Below are 27922 nucleotides of genomic sequence, written 5' to 3'. Positions count from 1 at the left end.
GGTTTCTTTATATCATCTATTATTATTATTTATTTTTAACATCTTTATTAGAGTATAATTGCTTTACAATGATGTGTCAGTTTCTGCTTTATAACAAAGTGAATCAGCTATACATATACATATACCCCCATATCTCCTCCCTCTTGAGTCTCCCTCCCACCCTCCCTAACCCACCCCTCTAGGTGGTCACAAAGCACCGAGCTGATCTCCCTGTGCTATGCGGCTGCTTCCCACTAGCTATCTATTTTACGTTCGGTAGTGTATATATGTCATCTATTATTATTATTGTCACTAGAATATAAAGTTCATTGAATCTTACTGTATGAGTTAGTTTTATCTTTAACCACTCAGCTCCAAGAGAATGCCAGAAACTGTCTGCTAATTCTCTTCCATGGGTCTTCTCCATATCTTACTTCTGGAGATGATGTTCAGGGTTTTTAAAGATACACTGTTTCTAAGTTGAGAAATGGGAGAAACCATGTTCTAATGTATTCCTTCACTGATCTGTGAGCACTGCCTTCCCAAAGCCTTGCCAGCTACTACATGGTTTGTCAGCAGCCCTTTGGGTGTTTCCCAAAGTTCACTCCAATTCAGTAAGAGTCAGCAGTGAGGTGTAGCACACAACGGTCAGGGTCCCAGCTCTTCCTGACCCAAACTTGCTGTGACTGACTTTTAGCCAGTCCACTTCAGTGTCTTCACTAGCAGGCAGTGGACTTCTCTTGCTACTCAGAGTGGCCTGTGGCCCAGACCAGCATCATCAGCATCTCCTGAAAGTACAGAGGGCCGGCCCCACCCTAGACCTTATCAATCAGAATCTGCACGTTAACAAGATTCCCAGGGGGTTCACATGCACATCAAAGTTTGAGAACTGGATTCTGAAATACACACTAACAACCGTCATTCTCCCCTTGCCCCAGGAACGAATAAAACAGTGAGGAGACCTGGGTTCGATGCCTGACTCCGAATATATTTCATCTCTGACTTGGGCAAGCTGCGTCCTCTCCGGAGCATCACAACATTGAGGTGTTTCTCCTGATTAAGGAGAATGGAGCTTAAACGCCCAACACCCACACAACTCTAACCCGACTTTTCTAACGATAAAGTGAGAAACAAAATCCAGGCCGCAAAGAGTGGAGCGGGGTCACTGTTTTTCACTTTATTTTAATTTATGGGAAAATTTAAATACAATTCTAGGTGGAACTTTTAAACGCTTTTTAAAAAATTATTTGAAAAAAAAAAGCATTTAAGTCAGATCCATTTGGCTTTCCTTGGAAACTTGCCAAGCTCTTTCCATTCCGAACTGCCATCCAGGCTGAGACTCTTCTCACCAATTCACAGCTCCGGAAGACCAAGTATACAAAAAGCTGTTTAGTTGCCGGGCGTGACAGCGGCGAGGACACACCTTAGAACACCGGCCGAAAACTAGCGCCAGGAAGCAACGCCACCTAGCGCTGCAGGAACACCCTTCACCCGGGCCTCCGCCTCCTTCTGACGAAAGTAGCAGGGAGGCGGGGCTAGTATCCCGAATATGAACGGCCACGTTTTCCAAGTCTCCTAGTTCTACACCGGACGCTAAAGACCGATGCACAAGTTTGGAAGGTACCATTCTTTTAATTTAATCAACTTATCAAAATTTGAGATATTCCTAGGAATATACATTGAAAATTAAGTCCTCAGACCACTTTGCATTTATTTTCCATCATAGTGGCAAATATTAGATATATAAGTGGCGATTTGAAGCAATTATTGTGTTTCCCTTCAACTTCGGGCCTTAACTACTTGGGCTAGCTCATACGTCACTTCCGGAGATCTACCGTCTAACTGTCCAAAAAACAGCAGCGGGCCCGGCAAGGAAGATTCGTGCGCCGACGGGGCAGCTATGGGTCGGAGGAGAGCGCCGGAGGCTGGGACCCTTGGCCGGGCTCTTATCCGCCAGCAAGTTCAGCGGAGCCGTAGCCATCGTCCCACCGACTCCTGGGTAAGACGTTGTCATCTTTCCCATTCTGTCTAGTTATGAGTCTGAAAGCTGTGAAGCTTGGGGTCAGAGGTCACAGTGAAATTTTCCAGAGGAAATGATGCCAAAATAGGGTTTCTAAGGATGAATACAGTCGTCCTCCGTTAACCGCGGGGGTCGGTTTGGGACCCCCCCCCCCCAACTCCCCACGGATACCACAATGCGCAAATGTTCAAGTCCCTTAGAGCCTCCCAGGCAGATAAACAGGCCCTCCTTCTAGCAAGGCACAGGGCCCAGAGGTGGAGGTGGTGGTGATGAGGTTGCAGTGAGATCTTGAATGCCAGGATGAAAGTTTGGTCTTTGCCCTGTAAGCCCTGGAAGCGTTTGCAAGTTTCTGCACAGGAAAGACATAAAAACTATTTTTTTGTATTCATTTGTTCAAAGAATTGACCCTCCAATAGCCGCTGGTTGGTACCAGAAGTACAAAATAACTCAGATTCCTGCTTCACCCTTTTTATTCCCTAGTGGTTTCACTCAAAGCTGAACAACTTATCTCCAAAGTTTGGCGGGCCTAATAGTTCCCTGGGCCTGGGAACGATCATCATTTTTAGGATCCTTGAAAAGCGGATGAAGTAGTTTGACTTGTGTTTGTCATTTTGACATTCATTCCCTCATGTATTTGAGAACTCACGAAGTTCTCTGTAAGAATCTGTGCAAAGTCAAAGGTGTCTCTAATTATCCATGTGCACTTCACACCATCTAACTTCCATCTGTGTAATCTGCAGAATAAACAGCATACAGAGCTCATCAATATTCATCAGGTCAGAGTTACTCTGGACATTAGATTACAAGTAATTTTAATTGATTTTGAAGCACCTTGTTGTTAATGTACCCATTAGGAAGCAGTGGGAAGATTCGATTATGAATTCTAAAGAACTGGATTCTAATCCTTATGCTGATTTTTGCTGATTCTGTGGCCTTGGGCAAACCACCTAGCCTTTTAACCTTCAATTTTTTCACTTACTTGCACCTGTACAGAGTGTAGAGCTTAGGATGGTGTTTATCTTATCAAACTATGGGTTGTGTCTGGAAATCAGTTCAGTAGCTTGCAACTAGCCAGGTTTTTCACCCTACAGAATAGAATTCAGGAAAATACCAGTCTGTGTGGCATGTAATAAAGTAACTTTGTTTCAGGATTCCTTTGTTTCCATTTTACTATACTGAATGGTACACGGTTGTATCACTAAGTTTCTCACAGCATTTGGGTCACTATGTGAAATGTATTTCTTACTGTGGGTCTCCATCAAAAAAATGTGACTAACAGTGGCTGCCAGGACCAGAGTATATGGTATATGGGTTCAGGTTCTTACCTCTACCACGTATTAGCTTGCCACTATAGGCAAGTTATTTTATCTAATTTAATCCTGTTTCCTCATCAGTAAAATAGAGATACAATAAAATTTATCTTAAAAGATTTTGAAAATAAAATGAGAAAATAAATAGAGAGTAACTATCATGAGGTAAGAAAGTGCTCATTTAAATGTTAACTGTTATTAGTATTGACTCTAAAGGGGCTGATACCACCCTCAAGACCATAGAATAGTTACTTGGGAGTTAGTTTGGATGTTAAGAGCGGAAGAGAGCAGCTGTATTACCACCTTGTGTTTTATTCATAGTTGCACACAAGTGAACTCAATGATGGCTATGATTGGGGTCGTCTTAATCTTCAGTCCGTGACTGAACAGAGCTCCCTGGATGACTTCCTTGCCACTGCGGAACTTGCAGGAACAGAGTTTGTAGCTGGTAAGTTGTTGCTGAGTGCCTACAGCACATTTGTGTCTTTGCTGACTATATACAAATAAGTCTACTTGGAAGTGTTTTGCCGATCCTACCAAACTCATAAAGGAGCTGTCTTTAATCCAAAGGCAGATATCCCAGAAGCAGTGTGGGAAGGTCCAGGTGAACTCAACTGGGAGGTACAGAATGTGCCACACTTTTCAAATTAAACTCTTAAAAACACTTCAGCTTATCCATCATCATATCAAATTCAAGAACCTCAGTCTCTCATAAGGAAAGAGACCAGTCAACATTACAGTGACAATACCAACATTTTCCAGAAAATGTTTTCTGATACCATTGTTAGAAGCAAAATCCTGGGCCTGCTGCTGTAACGTAGGCAATTTGAATTGTATTTTGAAGCACTTGTTAACACATAATAGTGAATTTTTCCATGCATGTAATTTGTTTTAGTCACTGCTTTCCCTTTTTTTGTTTTTGTTTTTGTTTTTTCTAAGCACTTAGAAAACTACCTGGCACAGAGACAGCATTATAAACTACCATCTCTATTGCTCTTCTCTTATTATAAGTGTTATTATGTTGTTTAGCAAATTCATTCATTTGTTCAAAATGCTTTTATTGAGCCCCAGCTACTCTCAGGTATTGTACTGGCTCCTGAAAGTATGGTGTTGACTAAGACAAATTTTGTTTCTGCAGAACTTTGTCTAAGGTGCTATAAAAGAAGTCTGTATCAGGGAATGGGGTCATAAAAGATGGAGTTGGTGTTCATTTCTGTCTGAAGGAAAACTAGGGCCAGTCAGGGCAAGCTTTACCCTGGGGCTGAGTCTTAAAAGATGAGTAGATGTTAGCAGGACAGGTGAGATGACACAGGACATTATACACAGGCAGGCAGAGCACTTGAAACTGAGATCTGAGCAGCAGTCTACTTTGTTCAGAAAACGGTTAGGAGCTTCGCCCTGTTGGTGCTTAAAGTACATGGGGACAGGATGTGATGCACAAACACTAGGGAGGAGGGCCAGGGCCAGGAGAGAATAAGGGCTTTAAAGGAGTCTTTAGAGGGATGTAAGCAAGTAGGAAACATTTTTTGAAAGATCACTGATGGATTTTGAGGAAGAAAGACTAGTTAGGAAACTATTGCTTTAGTCCAGCAAGAGAATCAGGCCAGAACTGAAATAGTAGTAGTAGAAGAATGGAGAAAAGAATAGGAACAAGATTTTTAGTGGGCTAGAATAAACCAGACTTTATGGAGGGGGTGGAGTAAGTGAAGAGTGAGGAGTGTCTTTTTGCATGTTAATGAGGACCCCTAAATAGCTTCAGGATGGGGGTTGGTCCTGTGAGCAATGTAAGTATAATTAGAAGGTTGGAATTTTTAGCCCCACTGGGGAGAGGAGAGGAGCTGGAGATTAAGTTAATCACTAATGACCAATGACTTGAACCTACATACCTACATAATGAAGTTTCCATAAGCCTTTCAAAAATCGGTAAGAATTCCTCATTGAAATTAATTTCATGCCTTTTTCCCTTTTTCCTTAATAATGTAGAAGTGATAGAATTTTGTCTCAACTCTCTGTGGCCTTCAGACAGCACTTGTCTCTTGGACACACAGGGCCAGGGACTTAACCTGGAGGCTACAAGTTTCAGCTGTCTGTGAACCCCTCAGATTGCAGGCAAAATTGTACGTGTGTGTGTGTGTACAGAGTGCGTTTTGAATCAGGTTAGGTCCGTGGTTTTTAAGCCGGTTCTCACATGGATGGATCCCTGACCTTGCAAAGGAGAGCAAAACAATGAGAAATGCTAAGTGTTCACTGGGAACTCTTTACTTTTAAAAGATGGCACAGGCCGTACTCACTTCTTATGTTCAGCAAGTAAGAGGAAGATGTGATATTGTGGTATAATAAGAAATACATTTATATTTGGTCTTCATCTCTGGATCCTTGATACAAGAGCTTCTAAAACCCTTGTAATTTCTTGAGTGGTAGGGGTGAGAGGAGTGTCTTTTGTTATTCATAATAAGCCTCTTGCAGCCTTACTAGAGTTTATGCTAATGAGGTGACCGGTGGGCCCCTAGGTAACTTCTTTGTGGGGGCTGATTGCCACAGGAAGCAACCCTGGGATTTGAGGGTTGGGATTTTCAGAAACTCCTCCCTCAACCACTGGGGAGCGGAGATGTCCTGGAGATTGAGTTAATCACCAGTGGCCAATGATTTAATCTATGGGGCCTCCATAAAAATACATTCAGAGATTTGGCATCTGAAGTGGGGAAGTCACTTGATAGTTAGTGTCAGAATAGAATTGAATTGTAGGACACCCAGTTGGTGTCTGGAGAGTTGGAGAACTGGTTGTTGGTGTGGGAAAACCCACACATTCGGTGTCAGAAGTGTTGGTAGTAAAAACAGTTCAGAGACAGGTGGCTGCATTATTGTGTGATTACCTCCAGCAGAACTCAGCATCATTGCTGAATGAGAACGAGAATGGATAGTTGGCTCGGTGCAGTGGGCTAAGGAATTTGATGTTTGGTCAGAGAGTGGTGGAATGGATGGACCATGTGGTTTTAGCCAAATAGGGAAAGAAGTGAAGCTGCAAGCTGGGTGGTACACTGGGAGAAGAGGAAAGAATCAAGGGGCTGGAGACGTTTACAGAGGTTGGCCCAAGCAAAGTGGGAACACTGGGTGGGAGATCACCATTGGAAGGAGGAAATAATGTGAAAGAATTATCCAGTATGGGGCTAAAGGGATGTGTATTCTGACTGTTGGTTGAGGATGACATGAATGAGAATGGTGACTGAATTGGCTGTACTCTAGGTCAGGGGTCCCCAACCTAGGTACCAGTCCGCGACCTGTTAGGAACTGGGCCGCACAGCAGGAGGTGAGCGGTGGGCGAGCGAGCTAAGCTTCATCTGCCGCTCCCCATGGCTCGCATTAGCGCCTGAACCACTGTTCGCATTACCTCCTGAACCATCCCACCCCACCCCACCCCCCGCCAGTCCATGGAAAAATTGTCTTCCATGAAACTGGTTCCTGGTGCCAGAAAGGCTGGGGATTGCTGCGCTAGGTGACTGGACCGTGCAGTATTGGTGGTCCAATGAGGGTAGCAGATTGCAGTCTTTGCTTAAAGGTTGAGAGGAACATTGCTGAAGATGTCCTGTTATCCTTGGATAGGACCTCCCCTTGGCATTTTGGTAAGAAGCTTAGCTGGCTTCTCAGGTGCTTATCTCAGTGGAGATATCTCCTGCCCAGGAGACTAGGTGGCCATGTGTGGTACAGTAGAGGGGCCTGGAGCAACTTGAGGGGGATAGAGCCCTAGAGCAGAGGTCTCTGGTTCATACATAGACTGGATGTTTTTTTATTCCTTTGAATTCTTATATAGCTTAATTGTGGATGTTCATAAATATTTCATATAAATTATAGCTGTGTAGTAATTTACCAGTTCTAACTGGAGTGAGTCTCCTTGCTGAATCTTTGCTTCCCCCCTCACTCCCGTTGGCTTACAATTATTCTCCACATGTAAAATGAGGAGATTGGTTGTAATGAATGTTTACAATCCCTTCCCACTCTTATTGCTTCTGTTTCCATGAAATGCATTTAGCATGTGGAGTTTTATAAAATCAGTACTTGAAAAAGTGGTTGATCTTTTGAAAGTTTTAGTAAAGATCTGTTCTTGTATTCTTTCTTGGGGGGTGGCTAGAAAACTTCCTTTAGAAATTATAATTAATTCAAGGCTAGGGGAATCTATCTAAATCAAGAAAGCTTAAATTCTGTTTTAGGTGCTCATATTTTTAGTTTTCTAAGTAATGACCAACATTCACTCTCTATACTTCCTCTTAAATAACAGTACTTTTTTTTTCCTACAAACAGAGAAGCTTAATATTAAATTTGTGCCTCCTGAGGCTAGAACTGGACTACTGTCTTTTGAGGAGAACCAGAGAATTAAGAAACTCCATGAAGAAAACAAACAGTTCTTGTGTATCCCAAGGAGGTGAGTTGAATAAAAATATAGGACATTAAAAGGCATAACAAGGCCACTAAATATAAAATTTTTTATTTGGTGTTCACGTTTTTCTGCTTTCTTTTCTCAGCTGCTATTATTAAATCCCAATCTCCTATATTATTTTGGTAACTCATGTGGAATTTTTTTTTCCTTTATGATTGTTGCAGACCAAAGTGGGACCAAAAAACTAGCCCAGAAGAACTCAAACAGGCAGAGAAAGATAACTTTCTAGAATGGAGACGTCAACTTGTCCGGTGAGTGTTAGCCTACAGGAAGATTTGCCTTGAAATTCTGAGTTAGGCATTTTAGTGTGCTTGCATTGCTATTTGCATTTTGAAGGCTTTGTTCTTTTAAAAGGGAAATGGTAGATTTCATCTTATAAGTGCAAATTGGTGTGTGTGCAAACCGCATTGCTTTGTGCACATGCGTCCTTGCACAAAGATGGTGAGTTGATTGCTCCATTCCTGGCCTTTTCTCCTTTTCATACCTTTCTCTAGCCATTAGTCACCCTGGAGTTGATCACTGCTCTCTGGAGCATTCTTCCAGGAAGAGATGTCTGGGAGAAATGTCACTTCGTGTGTTAAATAAACTTTCAGGGCTTAAAAAGCTTAAGTATAAAACTTGCATTTGATTTGCATATTGATTCAGCAGAAAGTATATAAAAATCACTTGACAGTTAATACTTGTGTACTTATTTTTTTAATGCAGTGAATTTGGGTGTTAAACTTCTCATTCTAAAACCAGGTTGGAAGAGGAACAAGACCTGATATTGACTCCATTTGAAAGAAATTTGGATTTTTGGCGCCAGCTCTGGAGGGTGATTGAAAGAAGGTAGGTTACCGTTTTCCTTTTGTGTAAGGAGTATATGGTGGTGGCGGTATATTAGATTGGGAAGTTATGTATGTTTGTGAGCCCAGGGAGGGACTGAGGGGACAGGATCAAGTTATGCACAGGGCTACTGAGAATTATTATAAAACCTGAAAGTATGATGCTATATTTCTTTTTAAATATAAGGGGTTTTTGTTATTAGATAAACACATTGATAAACTTGCAAGAATGGTGACTATCTTCTGTAAGATGAGTTCTGAAGCACCTGTAGTTTTTCAGCAAATGTATATGAGTTCCTACCGGTGATACGGAAAATATGGCTGGGAGAGGGGTAGGTGTCTGCTTGCAAAGAGCAAATATGTTAATGGGGGAGGCCAAGAAAAGGGCCAAGCACCAGGGTCATACAGTCGGATGAAACGCAATCGTTGCACTAAGGTATTAGTAAAATACAAACTGGAGTGTGATTCCTGTTGTATTAGAGAGAGGGTAGTGGGCTGAGTCAGAGCAGAGGAAGGAGCAGTTAGTAGTTTTGGGGGAAATTAAGGAGTGATTTGTTTTAATTGGGCTTTGAAAACAAGAGAATGCCTTTGATAAGTTGAGACTGGGAGATTTTTTAAGTCTTTTCCATATCCTGATAGCTAAAAGGTTTTTATTTTTGTCAGAGTGTATGAATTATTTATAAGGATTCCATAAATGAACCTTTTTTTTTTTAACATCTTTATTGGAGTATAATTGCTTTACAATGGTGTGTTAGTTTCTGCTTTATAACAAAGTGAATCAGTTATACATATACATATATCCCCAGATCTCTTCCCTCTTGCGTCTCCCTCCCTCCCACACTCCCTATCCCACCCCTCTAGATGGTCACAAGGCACCAAGCTGATCTCCCTGTGCTATGCGGCTGCTTCCCACTAGCTATCTATTTTACGTTTGGTAGTGTATATATGTCCATGCCACTCTCTCACTTTGTCCCAGCTTACCCTTCCCCCTCCCCGTATCCTCAAGTCCATTCTCTAGTAGGTCTGCGTCTTTACTCCCGTGCCCCTAGGTTCTTCATGACCATGTTTTGTTTGTTTGTTTGTTTTTAGATTCCATATATATGTGTTAGCATACGGTATTTGTTTTTCCCTTTCTGACTTACTTCACTCTGTATGACAGACTCTTAACTCCATCCACCTCATTACAAATACCTCCATTTCATTTCTTTTTATGGCTGAGTAATATTCCATTGTATATATGTGCCACATCTTCTTTATCTATTCATCTGTCGATGGACACTTAGGTTGCTTCCATGTCCTGGCTATTGTAAATAGAGCTGCAATGAACATTTTGGTACATGACTCTTTTTGAATTATGGTTTTCTCAGGGTATATGCCCAGTAGTGGGATTGCTGGGTTGTATGGTAGTTCTATTTTTAGTTTTTTAAGGAACCTCCATACTGTTCTCCATAGGTGGCTGTATCAATTTACATTCCCACCAACAGTGCAAGAGGGTTCCCTTTTCTCCACACCCTCTCCAGCATTTATTGTTTGTAGATTTTTTGATGATGGCCATTCTGACCGGTGTGAGATGATATCTCATTGTAGTTTTGATTTGCATTTCTCTAATGATTAATGATGTTGAGCATTCTTTTCATGTGTTTGCTGGCAATCTGTATATCTTCTTTGGAGAAATGTCTATTTAGGTCTTCTGCCCATTTTTGGATTGGGTTGTTTGTTTTTTTGATATTGAGCTGCATGAGCTGCTTGTAAATTTTGGAGATCATAAATGAACCTTATATTTGAAATGATGCTTTTAACAAGGAGCCCTTAGGATGTGGGTTTGTTGGTTTGTTTGTTTGTTTGTTTAGTCCATAAAATATACCCAATAAGAACATTAGGAAACAGGGTGCTTTAACTGGGATTCTCGGGAAAGAATATTAGCACATTTAGCACCATTACTAAGAAAAAGGACTTGGATTAAATTTGTAGAAGTTATTTACATTTCCTTTTAGAGTGATGAAAATGATCTGGAATTAGATAGTGGTGGATGGTTGCACCACTTTGTGAATATACTAAAAACCACTGAACTGTACACTTTAAAAGATGGATCTTATGATATGTGAATTACATCTCTCTTTTTTTTTAAGTCACTTATATACCTCCCCACCTCATCTTGCTCCCTCAGGGGCAGAGAGGGCTGTTGGCCTGGGATGTGAGGAGGTCAGAGTAGCAAGGCAAATCTCTAAGCCTGAAGAAAGGGGAAGCTTGCTCCTGATCGCGGGCTCCATGCAGGCTTGAATGGGGCTTGGGAAGACCCAGTATGGTTCTCCCAGGGAGCAGAGTGAGCTAATCTCTCCTTCAGGGCCTCATTAACGTTTGGGGTATGTACTGCTGAAAATGTCTGTTTTCTTATTTCCAAAGATAAATGGTAACAATGTGAAATATTGAAACCTCACCCTTGAGGGAATGCCCCCATTTGCAGGCTTATAGTTTACTATTTAATTGTAGATTTTCTCCTACTTCCTTTATTGTCTGTCTTCCCTCTGCATTCCTTTTTTTTTCCCTACTTATTCTGGTTTCTGACTTTTACATAAGAGGCCTTCCTCCGATGTCAAGTGATGTTTGTTGTCTGTTCATATTTAAGAACAAAGCATTACAAAGCTGATTGACAGGACTTTTGTTTGGGTGGAGTTTGCCCACTGGTGAACTTCACTGTACAGTAACTGAGCAGGGATCAATTTTATTTTTTTGGAATATGCCAAGATGTCAATATCTGTGGGTGTTTTACCTAGGATCAGTCAGTTTCTTAAAGAGGAGGACTGTCTCCTGCCAGGAACAGGGCTAAAGGTGGTGGTGTAATACAAGGGAGCTGGGCATTTCCATCATTTGGGGTGTAGACTTACGTTTAATCCTCCTCTCTTCAGTACAGCACCTCTTTCCCACCTTCTCCTGTGCTTGAGGTCCCAGTTCAGGAGCCTCTCAGGTTCATTTTCTCCATGGGTTCATTTTCTCCACAGGGGCTGTGGGGTGGCGTGCGGCTGCCTGGCTGAATGGAACAGGGGCGTGGACCTAATTGCTCCCTGCTGAGAGTGATTTCAGTCCTATACCTCACTCGCCATGCAAGCTAGACGTGTTGCTTCTAATCCTGAGCTTTCTCGGAGCTCTGGGGCGTGAACAGGCTCACTTCTCGCTGGGCTGACATTTCTTAGTTGCTGTTCTTTCTTTCTCTTTGTCCTGATGAGTTCCAGTCTTTGCTTTCATGTTTTGCAGGCTTTGAGAGGGAACAGAGGTAACCATATGTGTTCTTCCAAGTTTAACAGCAAGGCCCTTCCCTTGCTTTTCATGCCCCTAAATGAGCAATTTGTTTCCCCAGAGTGAGCCTGTACTATTGAAACTTCTAGCTTCTAGTGGATTACAGCATTACTTGCTCTTTTACTTTTTTGTGATATTTCTCTGTGTTTTTATAAGAGAGAACATGTTTCTGACTCAGGGAATATAGTTTATATCACACAGAAGTGGATCTGAGTCACATAGAAACATCAATAAAGTGACTACTGCTGTGTCTTTTAATAGGAAATATTTATTGATATGTTCTGTACAGCAGATGTCTCCTGTTTGGTAACAGGCTAGCTATGCCATCTGCCTCTTTAATTTCAAGAGTAGTTATCAGAAAAGATTTGATGTATAATATGTCATTGAAATGGCGGAAACTGCCGAGGCACCGAGGGCAGAACGCTGTATTCCAGTAAGACAAGGCGCTTCCATTGTGTTGCATCAACCCTTCCCGGTACATAGCAGGCACTTTGCTAGGCATCCTAATTCAGCACACGAAGCAAGCTGCCTTAAACTTTTCTTCTTTTCTTACTGGCGTGTCTAAGCTGGTTATTCTTTCTACCTGTTTGGTAGGTAGACATAATGTGTGTGGACCTTGTAATTTTAGTTCATTAGGCTTTGTCCATTTTTTGCAGTCATTTTTGCATTTACTGTTAAATCCTCACAGTTGGAAAGTGGTAGGTATTACCTTAAAGAAGGAAATACTAGGACCCACTTAACTAGAGAACTTAAAAGCAATTTGTCATAAATTATCAGGTCTGTGAGTTTCTTTGACTCACAAGATCATGCTGGAAATTTAACTATTCTGAAGGAGAATGCACTTTGTCAAAAGCTCTGTCCTAAATGGTAACCTTGATTTAATACATTTCCTTCAGTCACATAGGAGTTACCTCAGGAAAAGCTGACCAGATACGGATTTGGAGGAGACTGGTGGAAGGTGGTAGCACATCCACAGTTTGTTTCCTTCCAGTGGCAGTCACAGCTGGCCCTTAAAGCAGCTTTCCTAGCCACAGGGTCTGAAGGGAGGGAGGATTCTGCCGGAGAAGTGCAGTATTTATTCTTACAGTGCTCAGCTGCTGTCGTCCCCACTACATTTGTGAGGGATTCGAGGGGCTTGCTGTCAGCCGCAGAAAGTTTTCATATTGCTACATCATCTTACATGTGATGGAAGGCATTGGACTCATCATTCCTGCTTCATTATGGCAACTTAAGTTGATATTTTGCTGTTTTGAATTTTTGCCATTTAAACACATTCTTGGAACTGGTGGATGATGATTTGCTACATGTACACTTATCAGCCCTAGGTTTAAATAAGATATAGGCTTTGATGGTGGCAGCTGTGAGCAGGTGATATATTAGGGGTTTTTGAGGCCTTACTTAACACAAGTGTAAACTAGGCACTGAGTGTACAGTAGACCTCACCTTGGATTGAAGTCTTTGGAATACTCTTTGATCTCTCCAGGAGAGTTTACTAGAAGATACAGGTAAAAGTTTTAACAATGAAACATCATCAGAGACTACAAGCTCTGGTCCAGAGTGCTTGCGTTCTCATTCCAGCTCCCTCACTTAGTAGCTGGTGACCTTGAACAAGCCACTTAGCTGTTCTAAACTTCAGTCTCTTCGCATATAAACTGGGGATAATTGTACCTTAAAAAGTTAAATATATCAGTGCTTAATAATGTGGAAAGTGTTTGCTACTATTTCCTTTCACTTCACAGTGATTGGTGTATCTCACATTTGTTTTTCAGTGATATCGTGGTCCAGATAGTAGATGCTCGAAATCCACTCCTATTTAGGTGTGAGGATTTGGTAAGTAAAATGTGACATGATTCAAACTTTAAGTCCTTGGGCAGCAGTGGGAGGACAGCATCACCGATAGCAGTGACCCTAGGCAGGCCTTTGCACCCTCCTCTAGCTTTGTTTAATCTGGCCTCCTGCTCCTCCCAAGGTCAGGAGCTTGCATTTTGGGACTGTTTAGACAGATGTTTTCTTCAAACAGTTGTTTCCATCTGCAGCAAGGCACAAACACTTGAACTTTCTACTTTTAGAAGCCACTTTGTTAATAGGCATTTGCCAGTGTTTCTCATTTTTTAAGAGACTCTAGTTGAAATAGCATTTTGCTTACTTTAGCATATGCCTAGTCCCTTCACTTACCCATCCCACTAAGCTTTCTCTTCTCACACTGTAGTTATTACCTCCTGTGGTATTTTACAAATGAAGTAAGTGTGTAAAACACCACAGGGGGTAATCATTAAGGTGTGAGGATCACAAGAAATAGTGATACAGGCTTTCAATTAATAAGACACTGAACACACATGAAGTATTCCTATTTTTGTTTGAGGACCAGAGTAGGAATAGTACTGATTATTTTAAAATCCACTGGTGAATAACAATCTTAATGGGGAAGCTCTTATTAATTCAGCTTTCATACTTCTGGTGTATTTCCTAATGGAGAGCTGTGCTTGGAAATTAATTTAATCACTGGGTCTTATTTTCCTTTTAGACTTCAAAAATAGTTTTTTATATTAATAGGTAAGATTATTATTAGCTATCATCACTTGGCTTGAAGATAGTCCCTGCTGGCTTACAAATCTAGTTATACAGTTCTTTAACTTTGCTTAAAAGAAATAATTCAGGATTATTAAAGAGAGGAACTGTATAATTTAAAGAAATAAGAACGTGTTATACTTAAACTGGGCAGGAAAGCATTTCTTTTTACCCTTCCCAGTTTCTTATGTGAAGAGTATTTTTTCTAAGTATAGATGACCTAACTTCTTTTCAGAGCTTGCTCAAAGGATCCATAGAATGTATCATGATTAAAAATCTTTAAATTAGGAATGATTTAAAACTGGGAGCAGGGCTTCCCTGGTGACGCAGTGGTTGAGAGTCTGCCTGCCGATGCAGGGGACATGGGTTTGAGCCCTGGTCTGGGAAGATCCCACATGCCACAGAACAACTAGGCCCATGAGCCACAATTACTGAGCCTGCGCGTCTGGAGCCTGTGCTCCGCAACAAGAGAGGCCGCGATAGTGAGAGGCCCGCGCACTGCGATGAAGAGTGGTCCCCGCTTGCCACAACTAGAGAAAGCGCTCGCACAGAAACGAAGACCCAACACAGCCATAAATGAAATAAATAAATAAATTTAAAAAAAAAAAAAGCTTCCTTACCTACAGTAACTCTGTTTCATCCCTTCACAGATCTGTGCTGGGAACAAGCCAGCACTTGATAAATGCAACCTGGAACTAATAGGATGCGGGACAGACTTGGGGTAAAGCAAGTTGTGTAAACATAGTCCTTGACCACCACTCTTAAAAAAAAAAAAAAAACTGGGGGCAGTAAAAACTTTTAGTCATAGCTGGGGATCTTCAGTATAATTAGCCTAATTTTTCCCCTTTTGGAGAAATATCTAAATATCTTTATCTTGCATAGGAATGTTATGTGAAAACAATTGATGACAACAAGGAGAATGTTATTCTGATAAATAAGGCTGACTTGCTGACTACCGAGCAGCGGAGTGCCTGGGCTGAGTTCTTCGAAAAGGAAAATGTGAAAGTCATTTTCTGGTCGGCTTTGTCTGAAGCCATTCAACTGATTGGTGACTCTAAGGTAACCTGGGGGACTTTTTCAGGTTGGGTTTCAAGGAGGAGGATTTTGGCTTCTGTTAAGTGTGCTCTGGGGTTTTTTTTTTTTTTTTTTTTTTATTGTTGATGTGTGGGGTTTTGTTTCTTTTTTCCCTAAGTGCTGTGATAGTCGGGTGATCTATAGAAAAGTGAGTCACAAGGTTGCTTTCTCTGGTTTTTAAATAGTCTGCTATCCCAGGGGTCTATGATGCACACTGATAGTAGCTATAATTTTTAATTTTTTTAAATTTGAGGCAGAAAATTGTATAGGAAGTTTCATACTGACCTTGTATGTAATTGCTTTTTTTTTTTTTTTTAAAGAATTGTTTCTTTTTTTTTTTTTAATTTTATTTATTTATTTATTTTTGACTGTGTTGGGTTTTCGTTTCTGTGCAAGGGCTTTCTCTAGTTGCGGCGAGCGGGGGCCACTCTTCATCGCAGTGCGCGGCCTCTCACTGTCGCGGCCTCTCCTGTTGCGGAGCACAAGCTCCAGACGCACAGGCTCAGTAGTTGTGGCTCACGGGCCTAGTTGCTCCGAGGCATGTGGGATCTTCCCAGACCAGGGCTCGAACCCGTGTTCCCTGCATTGGCAGGCAGATTCTCAACCACTGTGCCACCTGGGAAGCCCTGTAATTGCTTTTAAGAGAAGTCAGAACAAAAAGTCAGATACAACTGAATGTAGTAACTTCTCTGGACTTGATTAAACTCTCTTTTGACTTTGTTTTGAAAACAAAGAAATGAAGTAGTCCTAAATTAAGATATACCATGTTATTTCCTGTATCTTTTAATCCACTTTTTACAGAAACAGTTTAGGAGTTATTTTCTAGTAAAAATTAATGATAACCAACTATGAAAAGAAATTAGTAATAGAATCTTAGAGCTGGAAGAGACTTAAAGTCATATCTTTTCCTATCCACCTCCTTTCCTCTCACCTCTATTTATCAACTGTTTGCTGACTGGTTAGTGTGCTGAGCTGGGTGCTGTGAATACAGCACCCTCCCTTGGTGAGCTCACAAGTTAGCGAGCTCTAACTCTGTGAAGGAGTTCTTCCCTCCACCTCCCTGGCAGTTGCATGCTGTCTCTGTGACTGCTTTAAATGGCAGACACCAGGTGTCTCATTCCTTTTTATCTCCAAGGTTAGAAAGTTCTTCGGTCCAGTGAAGCTAAGTCAGCTTCCCTACCTTTGCTCTGAGGCCTCTTCCTCTCTGCCTCTGTTCTCTCTTCTGCAGAAGATACATTGTCTGCTTTCCTGCTCCTTATAGACATGACCTCCGGAGCACTCCTCACCCTGAGCGCCTGCCTGCCTGTGTCAGACACCTAAAATGGGTGGCAGCTGGTTGAGTACAGTATTCCAGGTGTGGTTTGCCCAGGACATGTACTCTTACTTCTTGTGATCAGGATACTCCCAGTAATTCAGAGTTTTTGTTAATTCACCCCCTTTCAAAGGAGCTTATGCTCTTGGCCCATTGAACCTGTGAAAAACCACATCCCTCAAATATTTAAAAGACAAGACTTACTGAGCAGATCTCATCCTATCTTTACATGTGGCACAAGGTATTCATTTTGGTTTTAGCTCAGCTTAGGATCATGCTGTTCCTCTTAAATATTAGTGATTTGGGAACAAGGTAGAATCATTTTGCATGTGTCATTTGCTTTTCTCTTCTTCCAGCTTTGAATCATCTGCAGATTTTGTATTGGCCCTTCTATATATTCTTTCTGGTCATTGATAACGCTGTTGAGTAGACCGGAGCCAAGGATAGAGCTCTGTGACCTTTTGTGGACTTAAGAAGCGCTCAGTACCAAGCGTTTTAGTGTGATGCATACAGATGTATTTGAAAGGCTATAACAATAGTTATTCTGTTATTAATGTTAATAAAAACTAACCCATAGAAAACTTATTCTTAGCCAGGCACTACTATTCTGAGTACTTTATGTGTTTTATTCATTTCATCTTTTACATCTGTGGTATTCCCTGACCTATCAACCAAGGAGTAGATTGCAAAGGGAAGTGGGATTTGTTTGCACCATCTGTTCTCAGGGAACCCTTGTTGCCTCCCGTTGCTGTCAGGGGAGGAACTGTTTGGAGGAATTTCCTAACTTGAGGAATTGTTTCCCTGTCAGACTCTGGATTAACAGTGCATGATTTATGGAAGATATTCTTTCTTCCTTTTTAAAAGTTGAACCCTATTTATTCCTCCCAGGTCTTCTGAAATCTGTTATTCATGATTTTCCAAGTCAAGTAACCAGCTACCATTGTGATATATCTAATCACATCTGTCATTTGAGTATCAAACATGAACTTATTAAAAATAGATACTTGCTGTTTTCTCACCTATCTGAAGTTTGGTTCTTTCTCTATGGTTGCTTAACCTTTCTTATTTTAAAAAAATAGGACAATTTTTTGAATTGAGTACTTTGGTTTTCTCTTGGCCATCTCTTAAATTGCACTGTGTTCCCCCAGAAGACTGACTTTTCCCTTCTTTCTTTCTATTTTTGATGTAACTACTGCAAAGTCCTTTTGTTGCCTTTATCATTTTTCCTGAACCAAAACTGCTTCTAGCCTTAGTTTTCCTGATACACATTCATGTTCAGTTTACATTCTTGTGTTCTGCAGAAGAGCACACAGTGACTTCTTTACATTTATTGCTCATTTATCATAGAAATTGCTTCCAATTCCATATTTCTTTTTGAGTTGCCAGGAATGACAATGAAATCATACCTTTTTTCCCTGACATTTTTTTTTAATATCTCCTTCCTAAAATGTGGGATGCCTGTTTAACTGAGTCCATCATGCCCTCTCCTGTGGCGGCTACTCATTGTAATGCTAGATTATTTGGAAATGATAGGTTTCCATCACTTCTAAATCTGAATCAGTTCTCCCTTGTTGATACTGATTGGTAATACTATAAATTGCCATATTTCTGCTTTGTTATCCATAGGAATTCAGAAGGATTAACACACCCATGAATCGTAAATGATTTTTACCTTTCTCTTTCCAAAGGAAATCGTTGGTTGGTGAATAATTTCCATACGTAGAGTTGAGTTTTATTGCTCTCATACTTCACACACACAGACCTATGCTCCATGGTGCTATGATTTATTAAAGGCAGTTATAAAAGAATAGCAGTTTGCTTAACTATGCAAACCACTGTCTTTGAAAATGCAAATATACAATGAAGCTCAAATTACAAATTATACCCTTCTCGCTTTGTGCAGAGAAGAGAATGTTAAATGTTTTATCGTTCATGAGAAATGCTTTGTTTTATTCTACAGCCCATTGCAAAAAAAATGTACTGCCAAGGAGTTCAGCTTGATACAGGTTTTTCTAAACCCTTGCTTTCTTTTAATAGGTAAAAGAGTTATCTATTAGAAAAGTAATACATGTTATTTGTACAGAGTTCAAATAATACAAAAATGTGTAAAGTGAAGGTCCACCACTCCAGAGGACACCACTGTTGATAGTTTGGTTATATCCTCATGCTATCTTCTCCCTCTATTCACCTTTTTCTTTCTCCTTCATAACTTTCCTTGTCCTCTGCTCATCTTAGATAACCAACTCTGAATGTTGTTCACCAGAGTGAAGAGTGCAGTTGTTACACACTTCTGAACTTTTGTGGTTTCTGTTATTTCATCAGGAAGAAGTAAACGGAGACAGTGGAGAAGCCATCACAGCTGAGTTCGGAAACTCCAGCTGTGACGAAGCTGAAATTCTACACGAAGAGACTAAACATCTTTCACTTAATGAAGTTGCCAGGAGTGATGAAGATGACAGCGAGTATGAGGACTGTCGGGAGGAGGAGGAGGAGGATTGGCAGACGTGCTCAGAAGATGGCAGCAGCCCTGACGAGGAGGCCTGTGGCCAGGATTGGCAGGAAAGCTGCACTGTGGATTCTGAGGCTCAAGGAAGGAAAACCCCACAGAAGAGGCAAATATGCAACTTTAGCCACCTGGTATCAAAGCAGGAATTACTGGAGATCTTTAAGCAGCTACACTCTGGAAAGAAGGTGAAGAGTGGACAACTTACTGTTGGACTGGTAAGATGAAATATGTCATAAAATTGTTCCGTGAGGGTCTGTATTCCCCATCCTTTGGTAGCTACACTGGAACCCCAGAGATCAGTCAGGCCCTGGCATCATAGGGAACATTGATGCCCTCTTGTTGCCCACGGACCTCCTGGGAGCAGGCTGGGTGACAGGCAAAGCCCAACTCAAAGAATGAACTTTCTCAAGGCTTATACTGGTTACACCACTGTTCATATTAATTATCTTCTGCAGTCTCCCAGTTCATCCCTACCTGTCACGTCACTTCCAAGAGATACTAGAATGAGAGCTTTCAGGGCTGTCTTCAGACTTACAGTCCAACGTTCTTACCTTTAGATAGGCTTTTTAGATAGGGCAGGCTTTCGGCATCCCGTGATCCTTGCCAACTTCTACTGTAAACATTCCTTCTGACACCCTTCTAGGTGGGCTACCCAAACGTTGGTAAGAGTTCGACAATCAACACCATCATGGGCAACAAGAAGGTGTCTGTGTCTGCCACGCCCGGTCACACCAAGCATTTTCAGGTATTTCTGCAGCATCGGCCTCTGTATTTCCTTCTCCGCCAGTTCCTCCCTCTGGGTGTTTTCTGGAGTTCTTTGCCACTCGTGTGCTGCTCTCCTTTCCCTTCCTGTGCTGTATGCCCAGCATAAACCTCTTACTTGTCTTTCAGACTCTCTATGTGGAACCTGGCCTCTGCTTATGTGACTGCCCAGGCCTGGTGATGCCATCCTTTGTCTCTACCAAAGCCGAGATGATTTGCAGTGGAATCCTCCCGATTGACCAGATGAGAGATCACCTCCCACCTATATCACTAATATCCTTTGTGCTGTGCCAAAATTCTGGTTGTTATGTGTATATTAGGGCTTAAGAAAAGTCTGGGTAATAGACAGGGGAGGAAAAACTAATCACTCCTTACATAGTTGTAAGGATTAGAAACAAAGACTCGGTGCTTTATGTCTGAATTAGGGTCATCTCACAAATCTATAGTGTATTTACATAAAAATGTATCATCTTTAAGGTCTGTTTCAGAGATCATATTTTAATATTTTTAAAGGATACATTTGGAAGTGATCATTGTGCATAAGGCTTTGTTTAAAAGAGGGGAGAAAAGTCTTTTAAATTAACGAGTAATCGTACTACTTTGGAGAGGTGAAAAGTTTTTTTGTCACAGATGTGCTGAAATACCATGTTCTTAGAAGACACCATGGGGAGGAGGAGGGGGTCAGTTCAAAGAAACGGATTCCTTGACAATCTTACGTTTGCCAGAATATTCCAAGACGTGTTTTAGAAGCTACGTACGGCATTGACATCATAAAACCTAGAGAAGATGAAGATCCCCAGCGACCTCCAACATCAGAAGAACTGTTGACGGCTTATGGATGTGAGTTGTGATTTATTTTAAAACATGAACAAAAAATAACAGTATAGCTACTAAGAGAAATACTCTGCAAAGGTACAAGTTCAGAATTTTTCCTTAGCATTTGTCATGTCATCTTTCAGGCTTGATATTTTTGTTGTCCTGTTGGTCTTGCCCACCAAGTGGCCTCCAGGTAGCTGACTTGGTCCAGCAGTAAAGGAGGGAGAGCCGGCCACTGCCTGAGTGGTATTTTACTTCAGTGTTAAGTGCTTTTTAGAGTTAGAGAAGGAGATGCTCTGTATCCTAGAGTTAGAGAAGGAGATGCTCTGTATCCTTTGCCTCTTCCCCAGGTCTTCATCATAGAAATCAAGTGCCTGGGAGACACATCTTCCCAGGCTCTCTCAGGCCCTTTCCTATAGGAGGCCTAGGACCCAAGTGTAGACACAGGGCTTCTGATCTAAGGCTATGTTGGCTTTTTCTTTTTCTGCATGGGAATTATCTTTGTCATTTCTCCAGTTCATTGTGATTTATTTACCTTAAACACAAACTTTAAAGGTAATCTGGAAAGACGCGTATCTACCTAAAGAAAAAGCGGTGTTAAAAAAATTTCCATGCGTGTGTGGCTTGCCTTGTAAGGAATTGCCCCCAGCTGGGAAGGAGTTCAGGTTATTTGCGTATTTACTGGCAGAGAAAGGTGATTTGATATAAACCACAGTTATATGGTTAAAATCAGAGCTTGAATTTACTTTAGTTGAGCGACTTTAAAGAGGATGAATACTAAGCACTTGTTGCAAGACTGCTATAGTCACAAAATCATAGGACAAGAAGGGGCCTTAAAGATTCCCCCACCTCTCATCCCCCTTTTCATAAGACAAATAATCTGAAATCAGAGCATGAAATGACTTGCCCAAGGTGGTGTCTGGTCAGAGGCATAGCCTCAGTGAGAACCCAGATTTCCTAATCTAGACCTCTCCAGTGTGCTAACCTGAAAGATGGGAAAGGTAGACTTTGTACTAAACTTTGCATCTGGTTTGATTTCCAGATAAAACTGAAAGGAATGTGAGTCTTTTAAGATTTTTCATCTGATTCTCTCTGATGAAATCAAAGAGAGTGAGGGCAAAACCAGTTTATAAAAACAGATGACTAAACATTCTTAATGTATTAGTGAAATTCAACATCTCTCCATATATTTGTTAGCCATTTTGTCTTCTGAGAATCACTTTTTTCTATGCATCATTTGTTTTTGTCGTAATGATTTGTAGGAGTTCTTTGTTACCTGTGCTGCAGATGTTTTTCCCAGTTTTTATTTATGGTTTCTTTAGCCCTGTAGAAGTTAATGACTTTAATAAACAATGTTTTTTTTGTTCCTTAGGGGGGTTTTTTTGGCTGCATTGGGTCTTTGCTGCTGCGCGCAGGCTTTTCTCTGGTTGAGGCGAGCGGGGGCTACTCTTCGTTGTGGTGCGCGGGCTTCTCGTTGCAGTGGCTTCTCTTGTGGCGCACGGGCTCTAGGTGCACGGTCTTCAGTAGTTGCAGCGCACGGGCTCAGTAGTTGTGGCTCATGGGCTCTAGAGCACAGGCTCAGTAGTTGTAGCGCATGGGCTTAGTTGCTCCGCGGCGTGTGGGATCTTCTGGGACCAGGGCTCAAACCCATGTACCCTGCATTGGCAGGTGGATTCTTAACCACTGCGCCACCAGGGAAGCCCAGCAATGTTTTTCCTTCTTAGTTTTGTTGGGTTCAGTGTTTTACTTGGGAAAAACTATTTTACTGTAATCCTTTTTTTTTAAAATCTTAGGGGTTTTTTTCCCGTTTTCCTAAATGTATTTTTGTGTACGGTTCTAACTATTGATACTTTCTTCTAAACTGAAGGAGCCAACATACAGCTAGTATGGGAGGGAACTGAGTTTTGAACCTGTCAGCCAAAGCTTGTGTTTTTGCCCACTGTGCTCTGCTACTCCCTTCTAATTGAGTTAGTATTAAAGGAATCTTCGTTGTATGTTTGGGAAACTGAAAAAGGTGTAGACATATCATTAAATAAGAAAACTTGCTCTATTGCTTTGGATTTTGCTAATAATATTGACGACATAGCATTGTACAAGTAGCCTCCTTGAATCAGTAATTAAAATCAGAGAGGTAGAAGAAATGACTGGAGTAGAGAGAGATTGAATGTGTCACAGCATGTTGCTAGGTGGTTGTCAGAAGATCAGATGTAACAATATAGTCTATTCTGGATTATCAGATGTTTTTGTAATGCTAACCAAAATATTTTCTACATTATTAATTGATTTTTTTTTTTAAAGTTAAATAAGAATGCACAGTGTAATAACAGAAAAGGCTAGATTTCCATCACCTCAGTTGTCTTTGTTGTGATGTTTTCTAACTTAGGTTTTGCAAAATTCATTTCTCCTCGCAGGTATGCGAGGATTCATGACAGCACATGGACAGCCAGACCAACCTCGATCTGCACGCTACATCCTGAAGGATTATGTCAATGTACGTGAACCCTGCTTCTCGTTCCTCTGGAATAAGTAGGTCTTCTTTCTCCACAGCGTATGTTTAGGGTAATGGCAGCCAGCTGGGCTATAAAGGAGATATCTTCTCATTGATATTGTGACATAACTGGAATTATATTCTTGATCCAGGAGAGCTAACATCATATAAATCATAGAAGTGATTGACATAATGTGAAAGAGATGAAGATCTCTGAGTACCTCTTCGCAGTGAAGGTGATAAACTTATGTCTCCAGTTTTTCCATCTCCTCCAGCCCTTGGGTGTTTCTACTGCAGCTATATCACAATATTCCTTGTAGTGTAGCTGTTTATATACCTGTCTTCCAACACTTGTCCAGTAACAATAATAATCATAGCTAACATTTATTCAAAGCTAGGCCTGCTAAGAATAGTTCTAAATGTTTTACGTTTGTCATCTCATTAAAAATATGTAAGTCTGTGAAGTATTATTCTCCTATTACAAGTGAGGACATGCTAAGTTTTGGGTTTTCTTCGTCAGTAAAATAGGAATTAATAGTACCTATCTCATGAGATTACTATGGGAAATAAATGAGAACAGTGTATGTGTGTGGAGACACACACACACACACACACACACACACCACTAAGCTCAGTGCCTGGCACATAATTAGCCCCAGTAGTTTTTATTTATTAAGCTACTTCTTTCTACAAAAAAGCATTCCAGGGGCTTAATGGGTTGTGAGGATTTCACTTTATTCCCTCCTCTTCTCAATACACCATCAGCGGAGCTTGGAGCATAGAAATAAAAGAAGGCAGCCATATTCTCTTTTTTTAAAATTCGGGAGGAAAACAGTTAATAGAATATTTGTATAGATGAATTATTTATTCATTTACCATTTGTAAAACTGTGGAGGGTGGGGGAGATGAGGTAAAAACAACCACAGTTTTTAGAGTGTTTATGGTGGAAAGAGGAAACTTGGCACCCAGTGGACAGCAGCAGCAGGCCCAGTGTCCCCATTAGTACAGCCACACTGTCCCACTATGTCCTGGCTTTGGTTTTGGAAAATATTCTCCTAAGTATAATCATATACATGTACTGAAGAGTACGGTAAACAAGGTCAAAGGGGGCACAGGGAAGATTTCATTCTTGTGTGGGAGCTGTGGGAAGAGGTAGGCCTCTAGAACACTAAGGATCATCATCAGGGTGTAAGTTGGGACTCTCCAGTTGCAGTGACCAAAACTCAGCTCAGCTGTCAAAAGGCCAAAAGTTCCATCAGAGTGTGCACGGTGGAGAGGCCTCCCCTGTGGACTCTCACACAGATGGCCCTGAGGATGTGCTGTTACCATGCATGTTGTCTTTGCAGGGTAAACTCCTGTACTGTCATCCTCCTCCTGGAAGAGATCCTGTGACCTTTCAGTATCAACACCAGCGACTCCTAGAGAAAAAAGCGAATGGTGGGGAAATCAAAATGCAGCCACGCAGAAATAAAAAAACAAATCAGATTGAAAATGTAGTGGACAAAACTTTTTTCCATCAGGTAACTTTTAAAGTTTTTCTTTAACTTCTGATCCAGTACATTTTGTATAACAGCTTTATTGAAATAACATTCGCATACCATAAAATTCACGCTTTTAAAATACACGGTTCAGTAGGTTATAGGATATTTGCAGTTATGTAACCATCACCACTCACTCCAAAAAGAAACCCTGTACCCATTAGCATTCACTCTCCACTCCCCTCTGCCCCAGCCCCTGCCAACCACTAATCTACTTTCTCTATATAAAGATTTGTCTATTCTGGATGTTTCATGTAAATGAAATCATATGCTCTGTGGTCCTTTGTGACTGGCTTCTTTAGCCTAATGGCTTCAAGGTTCACCCATGTATCAGTACTATATTCCTTTTTATTGCCAAATAATATTCCATTGAATGGATGGACCACATTTTGTTTATCCATTTATCAGTTGTTGGACATTTGGGTTGTTTCCACTTTTTGTCTGTTATGAATAATGCTGCTATGAACATTCATGTGCAAGTGTTTGTGTGGACATATATTTCATTTCTCTCGGGTATATACATTAGGAGTGGGATTGCTGGGTCATGTGGGAACTCTAAGTTTAACAGTTGAGGTACTGCCAAACTTTCCAAAAGTGGCTGCACCATTTTACATCCCCACCAGCAATGTGTGAGGGTTCTAATTTCTCCACATCCTTGCTAAACTACAGAAAGGAAGTGATATTTAAGCTGGACTTTGAGGAACAAATAAAAATGTGTCAGTTGGAAGAAGCGGTGAGGGCCAGATTTCCAGGCAGAAGGAGTAGCATGAACAAAGGCAAAAAGTTGTGAGAGTGGATTTTTTCAGTAAAGAGCCTATGTTGTAGGTGGCCTTGTGTGCCATGTGAGGGAATATGAACTTGATTCCCCAGGCCACAGGCGGCCATCAGAGATCTGTGAGAACAGGACTAGAGAGATACAGAATAGAGAACTCTGATAGAAATGTGCACACTGGATTTGAGGAGTCTTGCAGTGGTCCAGTGAAAGCTGATGAACACCTGGGTTAGAGCAGTGGGGATGGAGAAGAGGGGGAAAGATGTACAAAGTTCTTGAGAGTGGAATCCACAGAACTTAGGGCCTGGCTGTATGTGATAGATAAGGAAGACAGAGTGTGTGCCATCTTCAGGGCTGGGCAGATTCTTATACCACTAGCCGAAATAAAGAATGGAGAGTCAGCTTCTAACTAACTTTGGGTTGCGGCCGGTTGAAGTTTGATATCAAGATAGAGATTTCCAGAAAATAGCTGGTATTGAGTCTAGTTATAGATGTTGTTTGAAGCCATGGACTAAACAAAGTTGAGGACAAAGAGAATGAAGTGAAGACAGAACGCTGAGAAGCTTATTTAAGGAATGGGGAGAGAAAGAGGACCAGTGAGAGATGGAAGTCCACTCTCTTGGAGTTCTCCATAAGCAATCCTGTGTATATCCTGTAAAGGAGACTGCTGACATCGCCAATAATATTTTCTCTTATTTCCTAGGAAAATGTGAGAGCTTTGACCAAAGGAGTCCAGGCTGTGATGGGCTACAAGCCTGGGAGTGGCCTGGTGACGGCAGCTACTGTGAGCTCTGAGACGGGGGCTGGGAAGCCCTGGAAAAAACATGGTAACAGAAATAAAAAAGAGAAAAGTCGTAGACTCTATAAGCACCTGGATACGTGAACTTGGGCTGCAACAGAAGTAGCATCTGCACTGTGCATCTGTGGTGCTATAGGGTGGACCCTGCCCTTGTGATTCACACCCAACAGCTGATGTCAAGACCGAGGGGCTCCTCAGAGCACCAACTCCAATTAACAGGGTCGTCTTGGAGCCCCAGAAACCTGCTCCTGTAGGAGGCTGAATCTGAGATGAGGGAACGAATGATGTATGTTTATTTGTGTAAACATATATACAAATGCATAGTAATTTGTAAACTGGGAATTTCTTGAAGAGATAGTAAAACTAAATTGCCACTTATGGATTTTTTATTTGTTCGTATAGCTACACTGCAATTTGGACATTTCACATTATTTAAACAATTTTAATCTGCTAAAACATACTGGGATTTTAGATGGATTTTTGAGCACATTATGAGATTTGTGATTCTCCACCTCACACACATACCCAGCACACACCCCTAATATGGCAGAAGGCATATCAGATCTTGGAATAGGGGCTAGCACAGGTGATTTTTAAAAGCCCTTGAAGAGCATAATCCTCTGTTGAAAGTCACCGTGAGTCTCTTCCCCAGAGGGGAGCGTGGGTTTTTCTATAGCCAAACCCACAGCGAGTGAGGAAAGAGGCAGCTAAGCAGCTGGTTCTTGTTTTAGGTGTAGGGATCCTTGATGTCCTTAGCACTTAGGACCATCAGGAGTAGCTGACCAACAAGGGCAGTTGACCTTTTACAGTCACCTTTATAATACACTATGGCTGCTTCAGCCTCTCAGTTCTTTACTTTTGTCTCTTTTTCTCTGAGCCTCGTTATTCCCTTAATTCAGATCCTTACCTTGTTCTGTGTCATAAATATTTTTGGAAATCTAATGGAAGTTATGGATGCTTTCTCCAGAAAAATGCACATTCCCACCTACACAATTTTGCAAAATGTATCAGAAGATTCACAGGTCCCCAGAGTTCATGAATTCACTGTTAAGAAGCCTTGCCTTGGGAATTCCCTGGTGGTCCAGTGATTAGGACTCTGCTTTCACTGCCAAGGGCCTGGGTTCTATCCCTGGTGGGGGAACTAAGATCCCGCAAGCCATGAGGTGTGGCCAAAAAAAAAAAAGTGTTATAATTTTTTTTTTTAGTTTTTTTTAAAAAGAAGCCTTGCCTTTAACTGACCATAATGTATTTGGTATATTTGAAAATTGTTATATGTGGGAAATTAAAAAATTTTGTTCATTAATAAGTATTCATTGACCAAATTTTAATTTTGATGAAGTCCAGATTTATCTTTTTTTGCTTTGGTTGCTTGTGCTTTTGGTATTATAGTTAAGAAAGTATTGGCAAATAAAAGCTTACTAAGATTTA

The 27922-nt window shown here is 41.2% G+C and overlaps 1 protein-coding gene across 1 annotated transcript; it reads left to right on the top strand.

Moving 5' to 3' along the window:
- The first annotated feature begins 1822 nt into the window (after positions 1–1822).
- LSG1 (large 60S subunit nuclear export GTPase 1) lies at positions 1823–27922 on the top strand. Its single transcript, XM_036851118.1, has 14 exons — positions 1823–1978; positions 3631–3757; positions 7606–7726; positions 7906–7992; positions 8483–8569; positions 13629–13689; positions 15310–15486; positions 19136–19534; positions 19963–20064; positions 20211–20354; positions 20798–20921; positions 23309–23388; positions 24732–24905; positions 26399–27922. Exons 1-14 carry the CDS (start codon positions 1880–1882, stop codon positions 26576–26578), a joined length of 1962 nt encoding a protein of 653 aa, XP_036707013.1. The 5' UTR covers positions 1823–1879; the 3' UTR covers positions 26579–27922.

The sequence above is a fragment of the Balaenoptera musculus genome, chromosome 4, assembly GCF_009873245.2.
Source record: "Balaenoptera musculus isolate JJ_BM4_2016_0621 chromosome 4, mBalMus1.pri.v3, whole genome shotgun sequence".
In the NCBI taxonomy this organism is placed as follows: Eukaryota; Metazoa; Chordata; class Mammalia; order Artiodactyla; family Balaenopteridae; genus Balaenoptera; species Balaenoptera musculus.
The sequence above is the reverse complement of the archived record's forward strand: the minus strand, read 5'-3'. Positions and strand labels throughout refer to the sequence as shown.